Genomic DNA, 16,654 nt, shown 5'->3' with positions numbered 1-16,654 from the left:
TAAACTATATATATTTGACTATTGGTATTTTCCTTTGTGGATGAGTTAATCAGATTGTTTACTTTAGTAAACATAGTAATATCGTAGTTGTCCCGAGTTTAACATTAAAACATAGTAGCCTTTATTATTTCACCACTATTACTGATTATTTAATGTGTTGGTCACAATTAAGCTACATTTGTATTGATCTAGGCTCAGAAAATATCCACTATACTTATAACTAGTAACTAAGGTTGGGAAACAATTAAATCTGACGTAAAACTAAAACATGCAGCAGGACAATACAGTAAGCAAACAATTCATTTTAGAGAAGAAACCTGCGAATAGGCAAATATGAATTTCTAATGTAATTTAACAAATATAACCTTTATCATGAACCTTAATCACACTTTGTACTGTTGTGTTGTAATTATTTCCATTTAGAACACAGGTGAATCATCATCCATCAGAGATATGTGCATTTTTGTGAGGCAGGCTCTTTCCGGAAATGATGTAATGTTGTTATTATTCCAGGAAGAGGGCACGGGAAAGCACTGAACTGCGTCAACATTTGTTTCGATGATAGATTGGGATTTCAGTTGCTGTTCAACATGTCAATTGGGTAGGTTAAGTGTTTATTCTATAACCTTCCCAAAAAATACAACTGTTAATGTTCATGTCGACTCGACGCGTCTTCAAAAGCTACCTCGAGACACGCCGTTGCGAACTGTTTACGTTAGCAATAACCTTGTCCTCCAGTTGATGGCTGTGCAGTCAAACTACCTGCTCTATGTTTGTTAAGTGCGTTATATAACCAAACATCGTGGGTTCAGAGACTTTAAGGTAATACTTTGCTCACTGGGTAAACATTCCCTTGTAATGTACGCCTCTTTACCATGTGATTGATGATTAATTTGTCTTTCGAAGTAAGTAGCTAACGCTAGCCTGCTAGCTAGCAAAAAAGCTAAGTTAGCCTGATATGACCACTGTTTTGTCATTAGGCCTTGCCTTGAATTTGTTTTTGACTGTTTAGACATTTTCTTTGAACTTTTACTGATTTGTTTTTTCTTTGTTTGTTTATTCAGCCGGGTAGATAATATTTAGACCTGCTGTGTTTGCTGTGTATGACGACTCGGCTCAGAGTCCGATCATTATGCTTTCCAGGCCCAATTACGTCAAGTAAAAATAAATTCAGTTGAGGCCCAAATGGAAAATCCCTCCTGGTGCTGAACTCATGTCAGCCTAAGTTAGGCGGTCTTGTTTTTAGTGTTGCGTTTAAGTCGAGTTTCTTAAGATCCTCTTAATAGTTATTTTGTCAAACAGGCAAAGTTATTGGGACATACAGTGATATGAAAAAGAGTAAATGTTACTGAACAGAATGTACATAAGAATAAGAGTAGTTTGTCCTCAATTACATGGAGAGATTCTAAATGTGTATAAAGGGTACAGAAGGGCCCATGGGGTCAGATCAGAAGACCACATAGAGGGATGAAAAGGGCTGATGTGATTAAAGGTTGATGCAAAATAAGCGCAACTATAAAGAAATCAAATGTGAAAACACACAAAACAACCACAAAGGGACCTCTTGTGTTATTTACAGTATTACAGTAATTCTCACTGGTGGGTGAGTCAGTCTTTATCCAAAATGAAATGACATTTTGAATGTAAATCCTAGCTGACAAAGTGATTTTACGAGTACTCTAAAAAATAAAATACGAATCAAACGTAAAAAGAACTTCAGAAACAAAATTTCATAAAGAAAACACGATTTGGAACAATAAAAGGAAACAAAGAGTTAATGTTTGGAATGTAAACCATTTGTCTTCTTTGTTTTCTTCTTACAGTCGTAATCTAGGAAACTAAGAAAAGCTCGTTAGTTGTTTCAATTCCACTTCAAGTGAAAGTAAGATCTTACCGGGACCCGCCAAGGTTTTTTTTTCCCTTCTTTTCTCTTTTAATCTTGATGGGATTTTGTTCTGGCTACATGGTTTTAAACAGTTTTTTCGATAATCAGCTCAGTATAGTAAATAAGGAATAAGTACATGTTGGTGTATTTCACCGAATATTTGGTCTGCTTTTTCCACTCAAGACAGTTGTTTTACTGTTGTAGATGTATGAGAACAGTATTTGGACAACAACACTATGTCTGTTAGTTTTTTCTCTGTGATTTTGAAATGGAGAAAAGAAGATGTCATTTAAATTGAAGAGGTCTAACCCACATTAACCATTAAAGAATTATAGCCTTGTTAATGCAAAGTCCACCATCTTCTTCAGCACAACTACGAAACGGACTCAGAAGCTGTTCCATGGCAACGTTTGTTCTGTTTCCTTATTACTACAAAATCATTAAACAGCCTGACATTCTTTTGTCAACTCCAAGAGCATTTCCTGCAACATATTTTCGTGCATCGGTGATGGTGTCCAAACGGATTGTCGATGGTATGCTTTTAAACGTTGTAGGAAGAATTTGGAGTGTAGAGAGCTACAACGTACTTTCTGTCCAGTTCCAGTCAAAAGCAGAAAACACTGATAAAATGGTGCTTCACTCCATAAATGGATAATGAACGGTGGTGAAGTGGTGCCTGGAGAAGAGATTATACTCTTAATATCTGCCCTAGTTTGCATTCTGCAAATGTTATAGCCTAAAAACAGTGACATATAAGACTATTTTGCCCTATTTATTTGATCCAAAAAAAGGGCCGTTTGAAAATGAATGCCCTCAGTAAGTCAACCAGTAAATACACGGGACCGCTGGGAGGAAATTCAGTATTTGATGATAAGAAAAAGGAGGCACTATGTAAGATAAATTCTGAATGCTTCTTAACACACTCCTCTCACATTTTTTTCTGGTTGGTGTCATTTGCAAAGTTATAATTATAGTTTTCTCGTCATGTAGATGGCTCATAGGATGAATGTCTCAGTAACAACATGACAGATTGTGTAGTTCTCAGTTTTAAACTAAAATGGCCTAAATACAATGTTAGACCTTTTGATTACTAACCAAGCTTGTCCTGTTTCCATGCATTTCAATGTCTTGCATCCTCAAATTACTATACAACGTCACATAGCTAATTTTCAATCGATGAATACGACCAATCAGGCCAATTTCTATTTATTTTTGTCTTTTATAGAAAAAAGGACGGCACCAGCTTGTAGAGCTGCAGCCTGTCTTGTCCAGGACATATTCCTTATTTGAATTTTTTTCTGGTTGAATAGAAATGAAGATAACCAGAGTACCCAGCATCAGTACTGTGCATAAGTTACATTGCCTACTAGTCAGCTGCTAAAGAATCTCCTGTAATGGCTGCTGTAGTAGCTTTTCTGACTGACTTGGAGACCACAGTTGAAAGCATCTCATCAGTTCTTGGCTGATTATTGTGATCCAGAGGTTACATCAAGGGGGAAATCTGCCAATATGGTTCTTAAGATTCGTTGTATCATCGGTGTATTTCAATTCAGCAAAACAGATTTTGTGCATTATTCGTGTCTTACCAAGTTTTAATGGATTTCCTGTATTTTCATAAATCCCAAAGTGTGCTCACTCGCTTCATCTTCTGATTTCATGGATGGTAAATGTAACGTAACAACTGAACACTGCGACTTAATTTTTTGGATTTTTTTTATTTTTTTAGCCAAGACTTAGAAAATCTTTGATTTCTGATATGATTAGGTTATGATTGAGGTCTGTTACTGCATCGATGCACTATTATCCACGCCTGCGTTGCTTTGCATCTTGAAGTGGAGGTTTTTGTAATTTTTTGGTAAACTTTGTTCCGGGTTGTTGGCCAATGACCAGTCCATCTCTGCACGTTGATGGCACTGGTTCCTAACATTTCTGATTGGTTTTATTGTATAGAACCGCCTTTTGTTTTTGACTAATGATTTGTCATATAAACTGTTGCTTCTCAGGTTAATTCAGTTTTTTTTTGTTCTGGTCTCTTCCTGTGTAGCTGCTGCTGAGTGATTTATGGCACTGTTCCAGGTCGGGACTTTATTGAGCGACAACATGGATACATCAAACTTTGCCCACGTCATCTTCCAGAATGTGGGGAAGAGCTACCTGCCCCACGCTGCACTGGAGTGTCACTACACCCTGACGCAGTTCATCAAGCCACATCCAAAGGACTGGGTTGGCATATTTAAGGTGAAAAATCGTCTACACTGCATTCTGAAAGTATAATATACAAGATGTTAATAGATATAATGGAGGGTGACTGATATTTCGACGTATCTTAACTTCAAGATGTTGCTCATAAATCTAAGCTGGGGAACATGTTGCAGCATGCCTTTGATTTCTTTTGGCACAGACGGAAAATGATTGCCAGTTTGCGAAAAAGGTTAGAACAAAGTATTTATTCAATCCTGAGAAAAACCAAGACATGGTGAGTTTAGCCATTATCGTGCTTTTGTGAAAGATGAGCTTGGCAGAGGGAGTGGAGCTATGTTGCCCCCACCACAAGCCTGAGTGTCCCACATGGATCTCGTTATAGGAGCACATTAAATCCAGTACAGTGGCAGTTATTTATTTTAAGCTTGTCTGAAGCAAGGCTCTTCCGAGACCAACATGCTTTTTATCTGCCAGAGATGTGGAGGCTGAGATTAGATGTCGACAAATCAAAAAAAAACATAAACTTGTGGCTTTCTCTGTTTGGGTTAGTTTCTGCCTGTTCGAGCTTCTTGCGGTCGGTGTTTTGTCCTCTGGTGGAACAGAACAAATGTTAGATAACGGGAGGGTAATCCACAGCCGAGCTGTTTTGTTTTTAGGAGTATAGTTTTACATTTGCTCAAGCCAAAGCACATTAGAGCCACTAAAATAAAAAGGAAAGCCACTTTAACGTGAGCACAAGTAGATAAAAATGGGGGGGAAAAAAGTATGTTTTAAAAAAAAATAAAAAAAATAAATGTTTCAACATTAGTCATCATTATTTACTTGTCATGCAAGACCAAGTAGGGCGGTGGCAACAAAACCCGTGACGGTTTAAATAAACATGGTTATTGTGTGGACTATGTGTCATATCAGCTCCTCTACTCCATTACCTCCCTTAACTTAAGTCTCAAGTATGACTGTAGTTTATTGTCGGGGCACTTCATTAAATTTCACTAGATTTTACAAGCATGCCTGGTGAACTGGCAGATAAAGTAATGCATGTCTAAAGGACAAGCTTCTGTTTTACTCAGAACATGGACACGGAGGGGTTGAATTCTTAGCGTGTTCGTAACACGGATTAAAACCTTCCTTTCACTCTGACACAACATTTATGCCAACAGTCCATTTTGCGTTCTTTGGCGCTTTGGCATGAATGGAAAGGTTTTCTGTAACCTCGGTGAGAATTGGGGTCATGTTGGGCTACGGGAGGTGGATCAGGTATTGTGGAGGGCTGATAAGATACCGGATTCAGCACTCCATTGTAGCCGGATCCCTCATTGCATTGTGGATAGCACCAAGTGGCAGAGCTGATCTTAAAGTAAGTTACAGTGTTCAAACAGAGTTCCAAACATGACCAATTAACGTCCCTTTCCAATAAAGGTCAATTGTTTGCCCATATTAACACCTCCGCTCTACCGTGGCGGCATGAAATCACGTTTAAATCAAATTTTTTTTTGCCATCCTTGACGATGAATAGACGGGAGACATGTTCTTGCCGTGGGCATGTCGACAGAAGCAGCCTTTGACCCCTTGATTTCCGAACCTTTACCACGACGTAGCATGTGAGAGGTTGTCTGGCTCGTGGAGGATTGTTGTCAGGGCAGGTCGTCTGCGATGTTTCAGGGAACGTCAAGGCAGCTTTATAATTAACCTGTCTCTGAGCACGGCCTCTCTGCGTGATTCATGAACAACTCTCTCCTGAATTTATACAGTCGTACTGGCTCACTGACAACACACCACCTCCTGCAGCGAAATTCCCATAGACCTACGTCATCTTTCTTGCAGAAGTGCGACTTTTGTCGAATGTTCGGAGAATAATCGGCTTAAAAGGGAAGTCTGCTTTTTGATGGTACTTGCTTTGGTCTCATTTTGTTACTTGTAGAGATTTCAGTCCTTGCAACGTTGCCTGTTTGTTGGGCAATGCTGCAAGATTTTTTTTTTTCTTCCCAAAGGTAGCTCAACAGTGCTGCTGTACTCTCCTCTTATTTCTACACACACCACTGTGCTTTTAGTTCCTCTCAGTTTTCATCTGCCACCTCTGCAGCGCTAATGAGTGGACTGGTAAGGGCTAGCCTTCAGTAATGACACTCACTAACTAGGTGCATGTTTTAATTGCTTCCTGTTCTTAACTGCTGGAGGCTGGAGCTGCACTGGTAACAATTGGGGGGGCTTTTGGAGCACCAGAGCCCTCTGTCCCTGGCTCTGATGAACACACACAACATTGTAGCTGCAGGCTGTTGGCACACAGGTGAGCAAATGAACTGCCCAGAGAGTGACCGAAGGCTGCCCACAACAAAGTAGTATCTGCTGAAAGTAAAACATTGCGGTGTGATCCTGCTTGCATGAAAAAGGAAGTGGGCACGTTTCTTTTTTTTTTTTTGAGAGGCACATCTCCTGAATTAAAGTATGTTTTGTGGCAGAGGCTGGTTTTACTGGTCTTGTTGTGGATGCACGTGTGAGCCTGTGTCTGCACACCAGAAACCAGCCGGTTCAAAGTGACACTGATTTGATTTGACAGTTTAATGGGACCGGTCAAAAGTTATGGATGTATTTTCCGCACTTCCCCCCTCATCAGACATCAGTTAACAACACATAAAATACATATAATTACATTTTGGTTTTCATTTTCAAGTTGCCTGTGTATAAAATTTTCACCTATTTTCCTCTTCCTGTTGGAAGTGAGTTGTAGCTACATTTCCACAGTTGGGCTTGTTTTACGACGAGCGCCGGGCCACGTGCACACGAGGTGGCCCCGAGATGATAATCTCACTTCAGGACGAATCAAAGTATTCGATGTCCCTCACTATTTAAATTTTGTTGTTTTTTTTTTGTTTTTTTTAACATGGATTTAAAAGCCCGTCATTACCTTAATAAACAAGTTTGTGATATCTTGGAAGTGACACTGAGTCTTTTAGCTAGTTTTCCTTTGTTTTTATATTATACTGATGTGGTTGAAGTGTCTGGTTAAATAGATTCCCCTCAATGTCTCACAGGTTGGTTGGAGCACAGCGAGGGACTATTACACATTCTTGTGGTCACCTCCCCCTGAGAACTACGTGGAAGGCACTGCAGTCAACAGAACCGTGGTCTTTCAGGGTAAGATCGTGCCATAGTTTTCTATAACTTTGACACCCTTTTAATAACCACATATCAGAGAGCTGGATGGAGGATTGTTAAAAGTTTTAAGACTTACTCGGTGGATGAAGTGAAATGTTACACTTTTCCCACACATGTATATATATGTGTGCTGGTGTTAACTGCATTTGAGTTTATGTGTGTTTTTATTTTAATACCGCGCTCTGTAAAGGAATGGAAAGGGGTGCAAAGGGAGTAAAAAGTTTGATTCGCATTTCACTTTCAGACCCTACAACTTTTCACTCGTGCAGTGTGTATGTGTGTGTGTGTTCCAGATCGCTGCCGGGGCACAGAAGTATCTGCACTTTTTTTAACGATAAGCTAAGAGCTGACCTGTGTTGAATTTTGTGTGTTGCTTGCTTCCGTCCTGCATTACGTTCACTGGCTGGTGTTGTTCCCCAGGATACTATGTGCCCAATGACGACGGCGAGTTCTACCAGTTTTGTTACGTGACCCACAAAGGAGAGATCCGGGGGGCTAGTACGCCATTCCTGTTTCGTGCCAACAGCCCCACAGAAGACGAGCTGCTTACTGTGGAGGATGAATGCAACTCTGACATCCTGGTAGTCACCACCAAGGCTGGCTACCTCGAGGTAATGCACGGTGGACCGCTTCAGTAGCAACCCACACAAAATTAATTCTCTACTATTAAACATTGAGCTTTTTTTTGTTTGTTTGTTTATTTATCACGCAGCAAAAGGTGGAAGAAGCCCAAAGAGAAAAAGAAGAGCTCCTCAAGAACATGGCCCTCCTGCAACAGGAGAAGGAGCAGTTGGAAGCAGACACAGAAAACCTTCAGAAGGAGTATGAGCAGGAGAAGGAGACCTGCGCCCAGCTGAGGAGAGAGAACCAAGTAAGCCGAGTCGGTTTGCAAAGGCAGGTTGCAGTGCCAGCAGTATGAGAGGGAAACGTTCTGTTTCTGTTGTAAAACCTCTTTTGTCTTTATATTGTAGTTGTAGCGGGGTGATTATCGTAAGATCAATGCTGTTGCCCTGTCCTTAGACGCATTCAGGCCACTTTACACTTTATGGCCAGCAGTCTCTTAGCACCCCCTAGTGAAGCAGTCCAAAGTCATGATGCACTCCAAGAGTAAATCACACTCTCACAAATATAAACGTCCGCATTATCAAAGTTGTAATTCTGCCTTTTATTGCGCAACATTAAGTATTCAAAACATTGTCAGTGATAATTCATTTCGCCGCCGTCATAAATCTGCTGGTTTTAAAGGTTTTGCCGATGAAAATATGATTACAGATTTTGCGGCTGTTAACTTTACGGTCGCAGTTTTATATGTATTTTTTTATGTGGTGCGAATATAGAGATTCCAAAATTCTTCCCATAAACAAAGTGTAAAAAAATCATTTTGTTTTTCTTCTAACGTGTCGTGTCAGGAGTTCGGATTTCGCTTTGGAGTTTTATGCATTTTCATTCTTTTTGCGCAATATTTTCACAAGTTTAGAATCAACAACAGAGGTGGAAAGTTATCTGCCTGGAAACGAGGGCTGCCGTTTAGTTTCAGTCCGTGCCGATGCTTATAAGGTCCAGGTGCAAAGTTTACCACGCTATTTATACGGCAATTAAGACTTATTCAGAACACAAATCACCGAGCTGAGAATTCAGCCTCATCTTACGTGGCTGTCTCTCTCCCAGGAGGTGCAGCATTCCTCGCAGGCGCTGCAGGAGGAGAAAGAGGAGGTTAAGAGGAGACTGGAGGAGGCCACAGCCAGAATTGTGCAGTTGGAGGAGGATCTGATTGGAGTCACGCAGAAAGGTCTTCAAAAGGAGACGGAGCTGGACAGGTAACTTCACGCAGGTTCACCGAAGGTATCGATTATTTGCGTGAAGAAAGACGCAGAAACGTGTGACCATTTTTGTTCCATTCTGTTTAGCTTAAAAGATAAAGTGAAGAAACTTTCAACAGAGAAGGAGGCTCTTGAATCTCACATCAAGAATGAGAAAGATGAGAAGGAACTCTACAAGGTAATGCACTCGTCTTTGAAGTGTGGTAATCTAAAGCCTCGTGCTCTTCTCACCCTTTGTTTATCCTTAAAGATGTTTTGGTGTCTCGTAAACATGAATCCAAAATAAGCGTCTCAAGCTTAAGCAACATTAATGTCACGTGTTCACTTTATTAACGAGGTTGCCTTCGCTGTGACTGTGACGTTGGCTACAGCGTTGAAATCTATGCAATTTAAGACATTGCTTGTTATTTTAGATACACCAAACTCAGACATCGAGTTCAGTGACTTTTTGTGTTTCTTTCCTGTTTTTCACGTTCTGCTACTTTTATATTTTTTTTATTTTTTATTTTTTCATCCCCTTGAGGGACGCTTCAGGCTAAACAGGGCTTTTCTTATTCTGCCTTCTGGTCTGTCTGGTCTTTGGGTGTCTTTGTTGTGGTGGGCACTGCACAGGAAGTGGGAGGGATGGATACTGTACTGTCGCCAAAAAAACCCATATCTAATTTAACTTGTGCTATCACAAGTTGTGGCTGTTGCTAAAGGACAACTTTATGGGCCTATCTCACTCTCTGTTTTGTAATCGAGGTCACGCTGCGTTTGATTTTGATTGGTGTTGCGTAAAAGAGGCAAGAAGCAAACGACTTTCTTAAAAACTTTTGTCTTTGTGTGTGTGCGCGCACTAGATTCACCTGAAAAACCGGGAGCTGGAGAACACTAAGCTAAGTGCAGAGCTGCAGATGCTGAAGTCTGTGGATGTAAACAAGGAAAACACCATTGCCCAGTTTAAAGAGGAGGTGGGGCGCCTGCAGGCATGCCTCACAGAAAAGGAGAAACAATACAGAGAGATCCTGGCCAAAATGTCCCCCCTGGTATATATCATTTTATTTTGAGACTTAAAATTGACATGTAGGTAGAATCTTATATACAGTGATTCAGTTTAACTTGATTATTGTATCACTTTTGATCATAGAAAGAAACTGAAAAGAAATGATGACATAATATAGCATCTTTTGCAGCTGTACGCGACAACAACTCTTTGTTTAAAATGTTTGCCCTCCGGCAGGGAGACATGAAGGCCCTGAAGGAGCAGCTGCGGCAGAAAGAAGAGCAGCTTCAGGCCAGCCAGCAGCAGTTGTCTTTGTTGGCCGCCGAGTTGAGGGACGCCGCTAGCACACGGGACCGCACCATGTCTGAGCTGTACCACATAAAGCTCGAGGCTGACGCCCTTCGCCAGGCCAAGGCCGAAGCTCAGGCCCAATGCATCCACCTGGAGCTACTGGTTGAGCAGAAGAAGGCCGAGGCGAGGCAGGAAGTGGTGAGGAGGAAAATCCAAGAGCACGGAGCTCTAAGGAGAACGCTACATTTATCATTAGATAGATGTGTTCGGTGTCATGATAAATGGGTGGAGGGGGCATGTGAACGTTGTGTCGCATCATAAATGTACACAAAGTAGTTTTTATGTAGTTTCACAGATAAGTTGGGTAATATATTTTCTTTTATTCACAAATATATCTCACAACTTCACTTATTATTATTTCAGAACAGAATTGAGCTGATAAGTTATAAAAGTTGTTTAAGCAATTTTTTTAACTACACAGCAGAGTGCCAATAAGCGAGTTTACGGTATAAGGCAAACAGGTTACTCCCACAGGGAGTTTGACTGGCTCTGCCTTTGATGGAAGCTTTGACTCCAACCATTGTTGCCTTTTATAGATCATCTCATACTAAGCAATCATTGCCTGCAAATCGAATTATAGCAGCTCTTTAATTCAGAAATAGTGTTAGGTAACGACATGTGGTCAAACGGTACATTTTATGAGGATTTCTTGTCTTTCTTTCCATTTCGCGGTCTTCATGTTGGAGACACTAATACTGTTTGCATTCGATCTGTTTTGCTCTAAACGTAAACAGGCCAAAGCAGCAGAAGAAGCTGCCACAGACACAGCTGTTGTAGCCGAGCTACAGAGAGAGGTGGAGGACCTAAAGCTCCGGCTGCACATGGCAGCAGAACACTACAAGGAGAAATACAAGGAATGTCAGCGACTGCAAAAACAAGTGCTTAAACTCTCTGAACAGCAAGGGGTAGGCTCCACCAGACACCAGCCAACACACTTTATTCACATCTTTAAGTGAAAGAACAGAACTCGCATTAGATTTCTGTAGCACTATGCCTGCCAATCACATCCTTTTAGATGCTCTCATTTAAAAAACAAACAAATGATCGGCTCTAAAATTGTGTCATGTTGTAAATGATTTAATGTCTCTAGGATCTGAAGAGAAGCTCGGCCCAAGAGGTCGCTGGGATTCCTCCATCAGGGAGTCCAGACACGTCAGTTCCAGGTATCCATGTCTGACTTTGTCCTCATAGTTTGAAATAGACGCTCGCTTTTAAAATGCAATCTCAGATTATCCTTTTTGAATCACTTGGATCAGCGCTTTTATTTTCAAATGTTAATAAATTGGAAAGAAGGCGAGTTGCTGCAGAACACAAGTTGGTGATACTTTAACTGTCTGACTGACTTTCCATGCCTTCACAGGAAGTCCAGGTTCTGCTGACCCCATGTTGGAAGCCATCATCCAGGAGAAGCTGAAGGGAATCAGCAGAGAAGCGTCTGACAGGAATGACAAGTACAGGAAATGCAAACAGATGCTGATGGTAATCAATGTATTTTTTGCGGTCAAATTAAATATTGAAGCATTTCACAGGTGCCATAAAGGCCCTGTTTAACCTAAACTGCCCCACACGGGCATGCAAAATAGGTTCAGTGATGAAAATGGGATGATCATTGTTTGTCGATCCATAGGAGGAAAAAGAGCGTAGCTGCGTGTTTTCCGACGACCTGGCGAAGATGGAGGGGAAATTTAAGGAGCAACTGAAGACCAATGAGAATCTGAAGTTGCAGTTGGCAGCAGAGGAAGATCGTTATAAGGTCAGCGCAGACACTTAGCTCGACTCAGCTTCCCATTGGTGCTGGGCTGTCTTCAAAGCAGTCGCCTTGAGACTTCTGTGCATTTTCCTCTGTGTATGGCTGGTCTAGCTCAAGGATCAAGACTTTGATGCTATCTCTCCCCTTGAACACGGTTGCTCTGGCAGTGTTCTTTATGAGCAGACCTATCTGTGAGACGACATTTTACTGCTGTTTATGTCAGGCTCTGGAGACGAGCGGGGCTTGGCTCGCAGGAGTCTTCTCTAGTTGCCTGGCTAATGCTGTGCTTGGCTCGGGTCAGGCGGATATTTGCTTAGTGTCTCAAAGGAATTCAAACAGGTTGTTTTGCTTTGAGCTGTATTGTACATAAATCAGACCTCAGCAAAAGGAAGCCTTTTATGGTGGTGATCAATTAACGTCACATACCAAAGTCCGACTGTATTTCAGTGACACATCTTTCAATCAGCAGCACATCAAAAGGCGCCTCTTCTTTCCTCAGTTTCTGTGTCCTTTGTTGCCTCCAGAGCCAGGTAGCCGAGAAGGGACGGGAGCTGAAGGAGCTGAAGGACACACTCGCGCTTGTTGTGAAGGAGAAGGACAAACTCGAGGGGGTTAGTGACGGCTTTCGTTTTCTCTTTTATAGACTTTCTTCCAAACTTAAAAAAATAAAAAATAAATTCCCTTACATGTGCCATACCCCTGCCATTTTCCCTCTTCCAATCCGGTCTGTCTTTAAAATGCCTCTAATTGTAGGTGCAAAGTTGGTGAGTTCTTATTTTACATTCACTTACTTTGGGCCTCAGTAAGGCTCTCATCAACCTAAACTATTGCTTTGAGGTAATGCTGGTACAGTCCGGAGGAGTGGAATCACCCAATTTAAGCTTTCGACTGTCAATTAACTTGGTGCTAGCAACTGATATGACTCAGTTCTGTTCCATTTGAAATGGAGATTTTCTTTTTTAATTAAGGTGCTAATTAAGCTGATTGTTTGAGCAAGACAGAAAGCAATAGCTTACAGCTTTGGCGACAGTAAGCTGGCATGTATTGCATACCTTATCAGACTGGCAGAGACAAAGGAAAAATCTGATCCAGGGCCCCGATGTCCTAAAGGTTGGAATAACACCCTTTCTGTCCTTAAGATTGTGGGTTTTAACCGCAGAGCAGTTGGGTGGAATCTGGGCGGGACAAAGCAGGGCTTTTCTTTGAGGGGAGTTGTTTCATACTCAGGAAGTCAGACTGTGTACTTTGTCAGTTCGATCAACACAAAGAGGGTTTACTTCCCACTGAAACTACAGTGAATAAAGAAATGTTTTAACTCGTCAATAAACACGTTGGAAATTGTCGCATTTAATTGAGTCAGTTGACTGTTTTGTTGTGGGAAAATGATTTGAATCCCGCCGTTGTGTTCACCAGGAGCTACAGAAGTTCAGCAGCAGGAAGGGAGAACAGGGGGCCAGCGAGAAAACCAGTTTGGAAAACCTCCAGTCCAGTGTGCCTTTATTCCTTCAATACCCTGTCCCTTACACCCAGGATGCACCGACCCCTCTGCTGGTTTCTCAGAGCCCTAGCAAGCTGCACTTTGGGAACCCTTACTCCATCTCCGATTCAAAAGGTCGGTTTTCTTTTCTGAAATGCACTGCCCTCCGCCAACAACTAATTCACTTACTTCAGAGAAATGATGTCCCCGAATTATGTCCCGGCAGATGAGACGGAGGAGGAGCTCTCAGATGACCAGCCGCTCAGGCTGCCCCCGGTGGGCCCGCCCTCCTGGGACAGCAACGTGGTGTGCATCCAACCCACACGCAACCACAGCCGGCCAGAAGGCCACGAGGAGTCGGAGGAAAACAACAATGTAAGCCTCTCCGTGCAATTCAGCAGTCGCAAATCATAAGTTGTGTTTCACCAGTTTTCTGCAGCAATGTTCTGGTGAAGCACTAATAAACGTCATCAATGTACTGCTTGAAAAATGTTACTGTTATTAAAATCTGGGCGATATAGCACTTATACAAGTAGCTCATACACTTCTTAGTATGCAGATTTCTACTGGGTTTTTATTTACTGAGTGTGAATTAATAGAAGGAACAACTCTATAAGTCATTAAATATTTAGTCAAATAATTCAGGAATTTTCCCCTCATGCACTTTATATTTTCTCCAGGCTGTCAATCAGAAGTCTATAAATGTCCACTATTCAAAAGCTGCTGTGAACAGACTGGGTTTCTATTTGAGAGGTTTTTATTGCAGATGTAATTCATTAAAACTCTTATTTTGTGCACTTGTACATTGCGCACACCTGAGCGTGCCTGAGGCCACAGTGTACACGGAGTTTGGGAACCGGTTTCAGATAGTAGGCATAAGAGCTGGGTTTGAGAATCCAAATCTCTTAGTGGGAGTGGACCAATTCGCTGTGTAAAGTCTGGATAACGTCCAAATACCATCATATCACATCCGACTTAAAGCAGGTGAATGTCTGGAGATTTGACACAGAGATGGTGTCTCTGATAATGTTTTCTGCTTCATGCCTGTATATTCCTTTCTAATCTTTTATGGATACGACAGACGCATCCTGATGCATACAAAGTTGACACTGACGCAGAACTACTTATTATTACGGATCGTCGGCCCTGCAGGAAACGAAACACCCGTGCTGTTATCTTTGCATCTTCTCATTCCTCATTTACACTATATCGAGGTTTTTCCAGCAGTGGGAACGCGTGTCACGTGGATAATTACCTGTAGTCCATGTGTGACAAGGCGTCTACATACAGTATCCAGACCTCATTCTGCGTACATCGCCTCCCGTTAATTTGTGAATATGGTAAAAGTTTTTTTTTTGTTCACAATGTACTGTTGATTGATTTCTCTTTCTTTTATGTTATCCTTTCTTTTTTAGGTTAATGCCAATGAACAGCCCACAGCAACAGAAACCCATAGCTCATTTGTGAATGATGGACAAACTGCCTTCTGCTTTGATCCCAGGTAACACAGCCTCCAAGGCCTTAACTGTCATAAATGCCATCCCAAGTTTGCTGCACCCCTAGAATTGCCGAACCTGTGCATTGTAACTTGTGCACACACACACACACACACACACACACACACACACCCTTTTGTTGGTCTTAGTGGAACAGCAGACCACCCACTTTGCATCAGACAGACGCTCTTTATGAGCCTGCACTCCTGGTTTGCACACATCATTGCTCAACTGCTTTTGTTTTGCTTTTGCTTTTCTCCTCTGCTGCCCTCTTCCCGTGTTCAGCATGGACATGAAGCGATGTCCACTCTGCGAGGTCATCTTCCCGCCGAACTATGACCAGAGTAAGTTTGAAGAGCACGTGGAGAGCCACTGGAAAATCTGCCCAATGTGCAGCGAGCAGTTCCCACTGGACTGCGACCAGAAGGTGTTTGAGAACCACGTGCTCACTCACTTTGATGGCCAGCCGCTCGAATTTGATTAGGGGAAACGGAAAAAATCAGCACATCCAGTCTGCCAATGTCCTGTCAACCACTGAAATGAATCACTCTGCACTCTTTTCTGCATGTAACGGTGTGAAGATCCTCAGTTTAGGACTAAACTGGCATTTTACTTTCTTACTTCGACATAGACAAACACTTTTGGGGTGACATTTTAAAATGGCGTTTTAATTCGGTGTATATCGCAGGGCTACTGAGTCAGTTTGCTAACAATAATGGATTCTTTTTGTTTTGCTCTTAATAGGTTAAAAAGATTTGCCTTCATTTGGACTTAAAGAATATTTTTAAGGGATAAAACTGTTGTATGTATACTGATTTTAAATGGTCTTGGTTCTCGCAGATCTGTTAAGATTACAGGATGTAATGAATCAGGGAAAGAGATAAGTGTTTACTAAACTTGCATTCACAACATCCAAATATCTGCTCCCCCCCTACACATCACGTACAAATCATTGGTTTAACCTTTATAGAAAGCAGCCATGGTGCATTATATGCAGTCGGGGAGAAATCTTCAGTGACTATATCCATACGCGATTATACAGTATATCATCAGATCATCTATTTTAGAATAATTAAAACCAACAATATTGTGAGAGCCTTGTTAATTTGTGTATGATGTAGGTTTGTTTTGGTTAGGTTTCCTTTTGATTCTGATTCTCCTTCATATCATCAGCTAGTCAATGCATGCTGAGTTTCTGTTCAGTCTCTTTCTTTTGTTCTTCTCCTTTACAGTAATAAGTTATTTTATTCATCAAATGTTTCATTAGTTTAGTGAGTCTCATGTATCTTAAAAATAACTAATAAAGTCTCTTTGAAAAACTGAATGGTGTCCAAACAAGAGTTTGAATAAAGCTGGAGTCAACGAACAGAGGAACTTTTATTAAAAAAAAGATGAGAAAAGTTTACACGAAGCAGCTTTTTGAAGAAATACAGTACAACACAACTTTTCTTTTTTGTTTGCTTAAGAAAAATATGAAAATATCATTTAATGCAGTTAACACAATACATTCACTGTACACCGATATCAAAGAC

The 16,654-nt window shown here is 41.3% G+C and overlaps 1 protein-coding gene across 1 annotated transcript; it reads left to right on the top strand.

The window, feature by feature from the left end:
• Nucleotides 1-491: 491 nt before the first annotated feature.
• On the top strand, nt 492-16,446 carry tax1bp1b (Tax1 (human T-cell leukemia virus type I) binding protein 1b). The gene is made up of 18 exons (XM_075465346.1): nt 492-601; nt 3,930-4,123; nt 7,120-7,222; nt 7,664-7,854; nt 7,956-8,114; nt 8,912-9,060; nt 9,151-9,241; nt 9,906-10,091; nt 10,286-10,537; nt 11,134-11,304; nt 11,490-11,562; nt 11,760-11,878; nt 12,027-12,152; nt 12,674-12,760; nt 13,563-13,761; nt 13,853-14,001; nt 15,042-15,127; nt 15,408-16,446. The coding sequence occupies exons 2-18, from the start codon at nt 3,947-3,949 to the stop codon at nt 15,604-15,606; spliced, it is 2,517 nt and encodes an 838-aa protein (XP_075321461.1). The 5' UTR covers nt 492-601; nt 3,930-3,946; the 3' UTR covers nt 15,607-16,446.
• The last annotated feature ends 208 nt before the right edge of the window (nt 16,447-16,654 follow it).

Source organism: Odontesthes bonariensis, chromosome 5 (assembly GCF_027942865.1).
Source record: "Odontesthes bonariensis isolate fOdoBon6 chromosome 5, fOdoBon6.hap1, whole genome shotgun sequence".
Classification (NCBI taxonomy): Eukaryota; Metazoa; Chordata; class Actinopteri; order Atheriniformes; family Atherinopsidae; genus Odontesthes; species Odontesthes bonariensis.
Note: the sequence above shows the minus strand (reverse complement) of the source record. Positions and strands in the feature narration are given on the sequence as shown.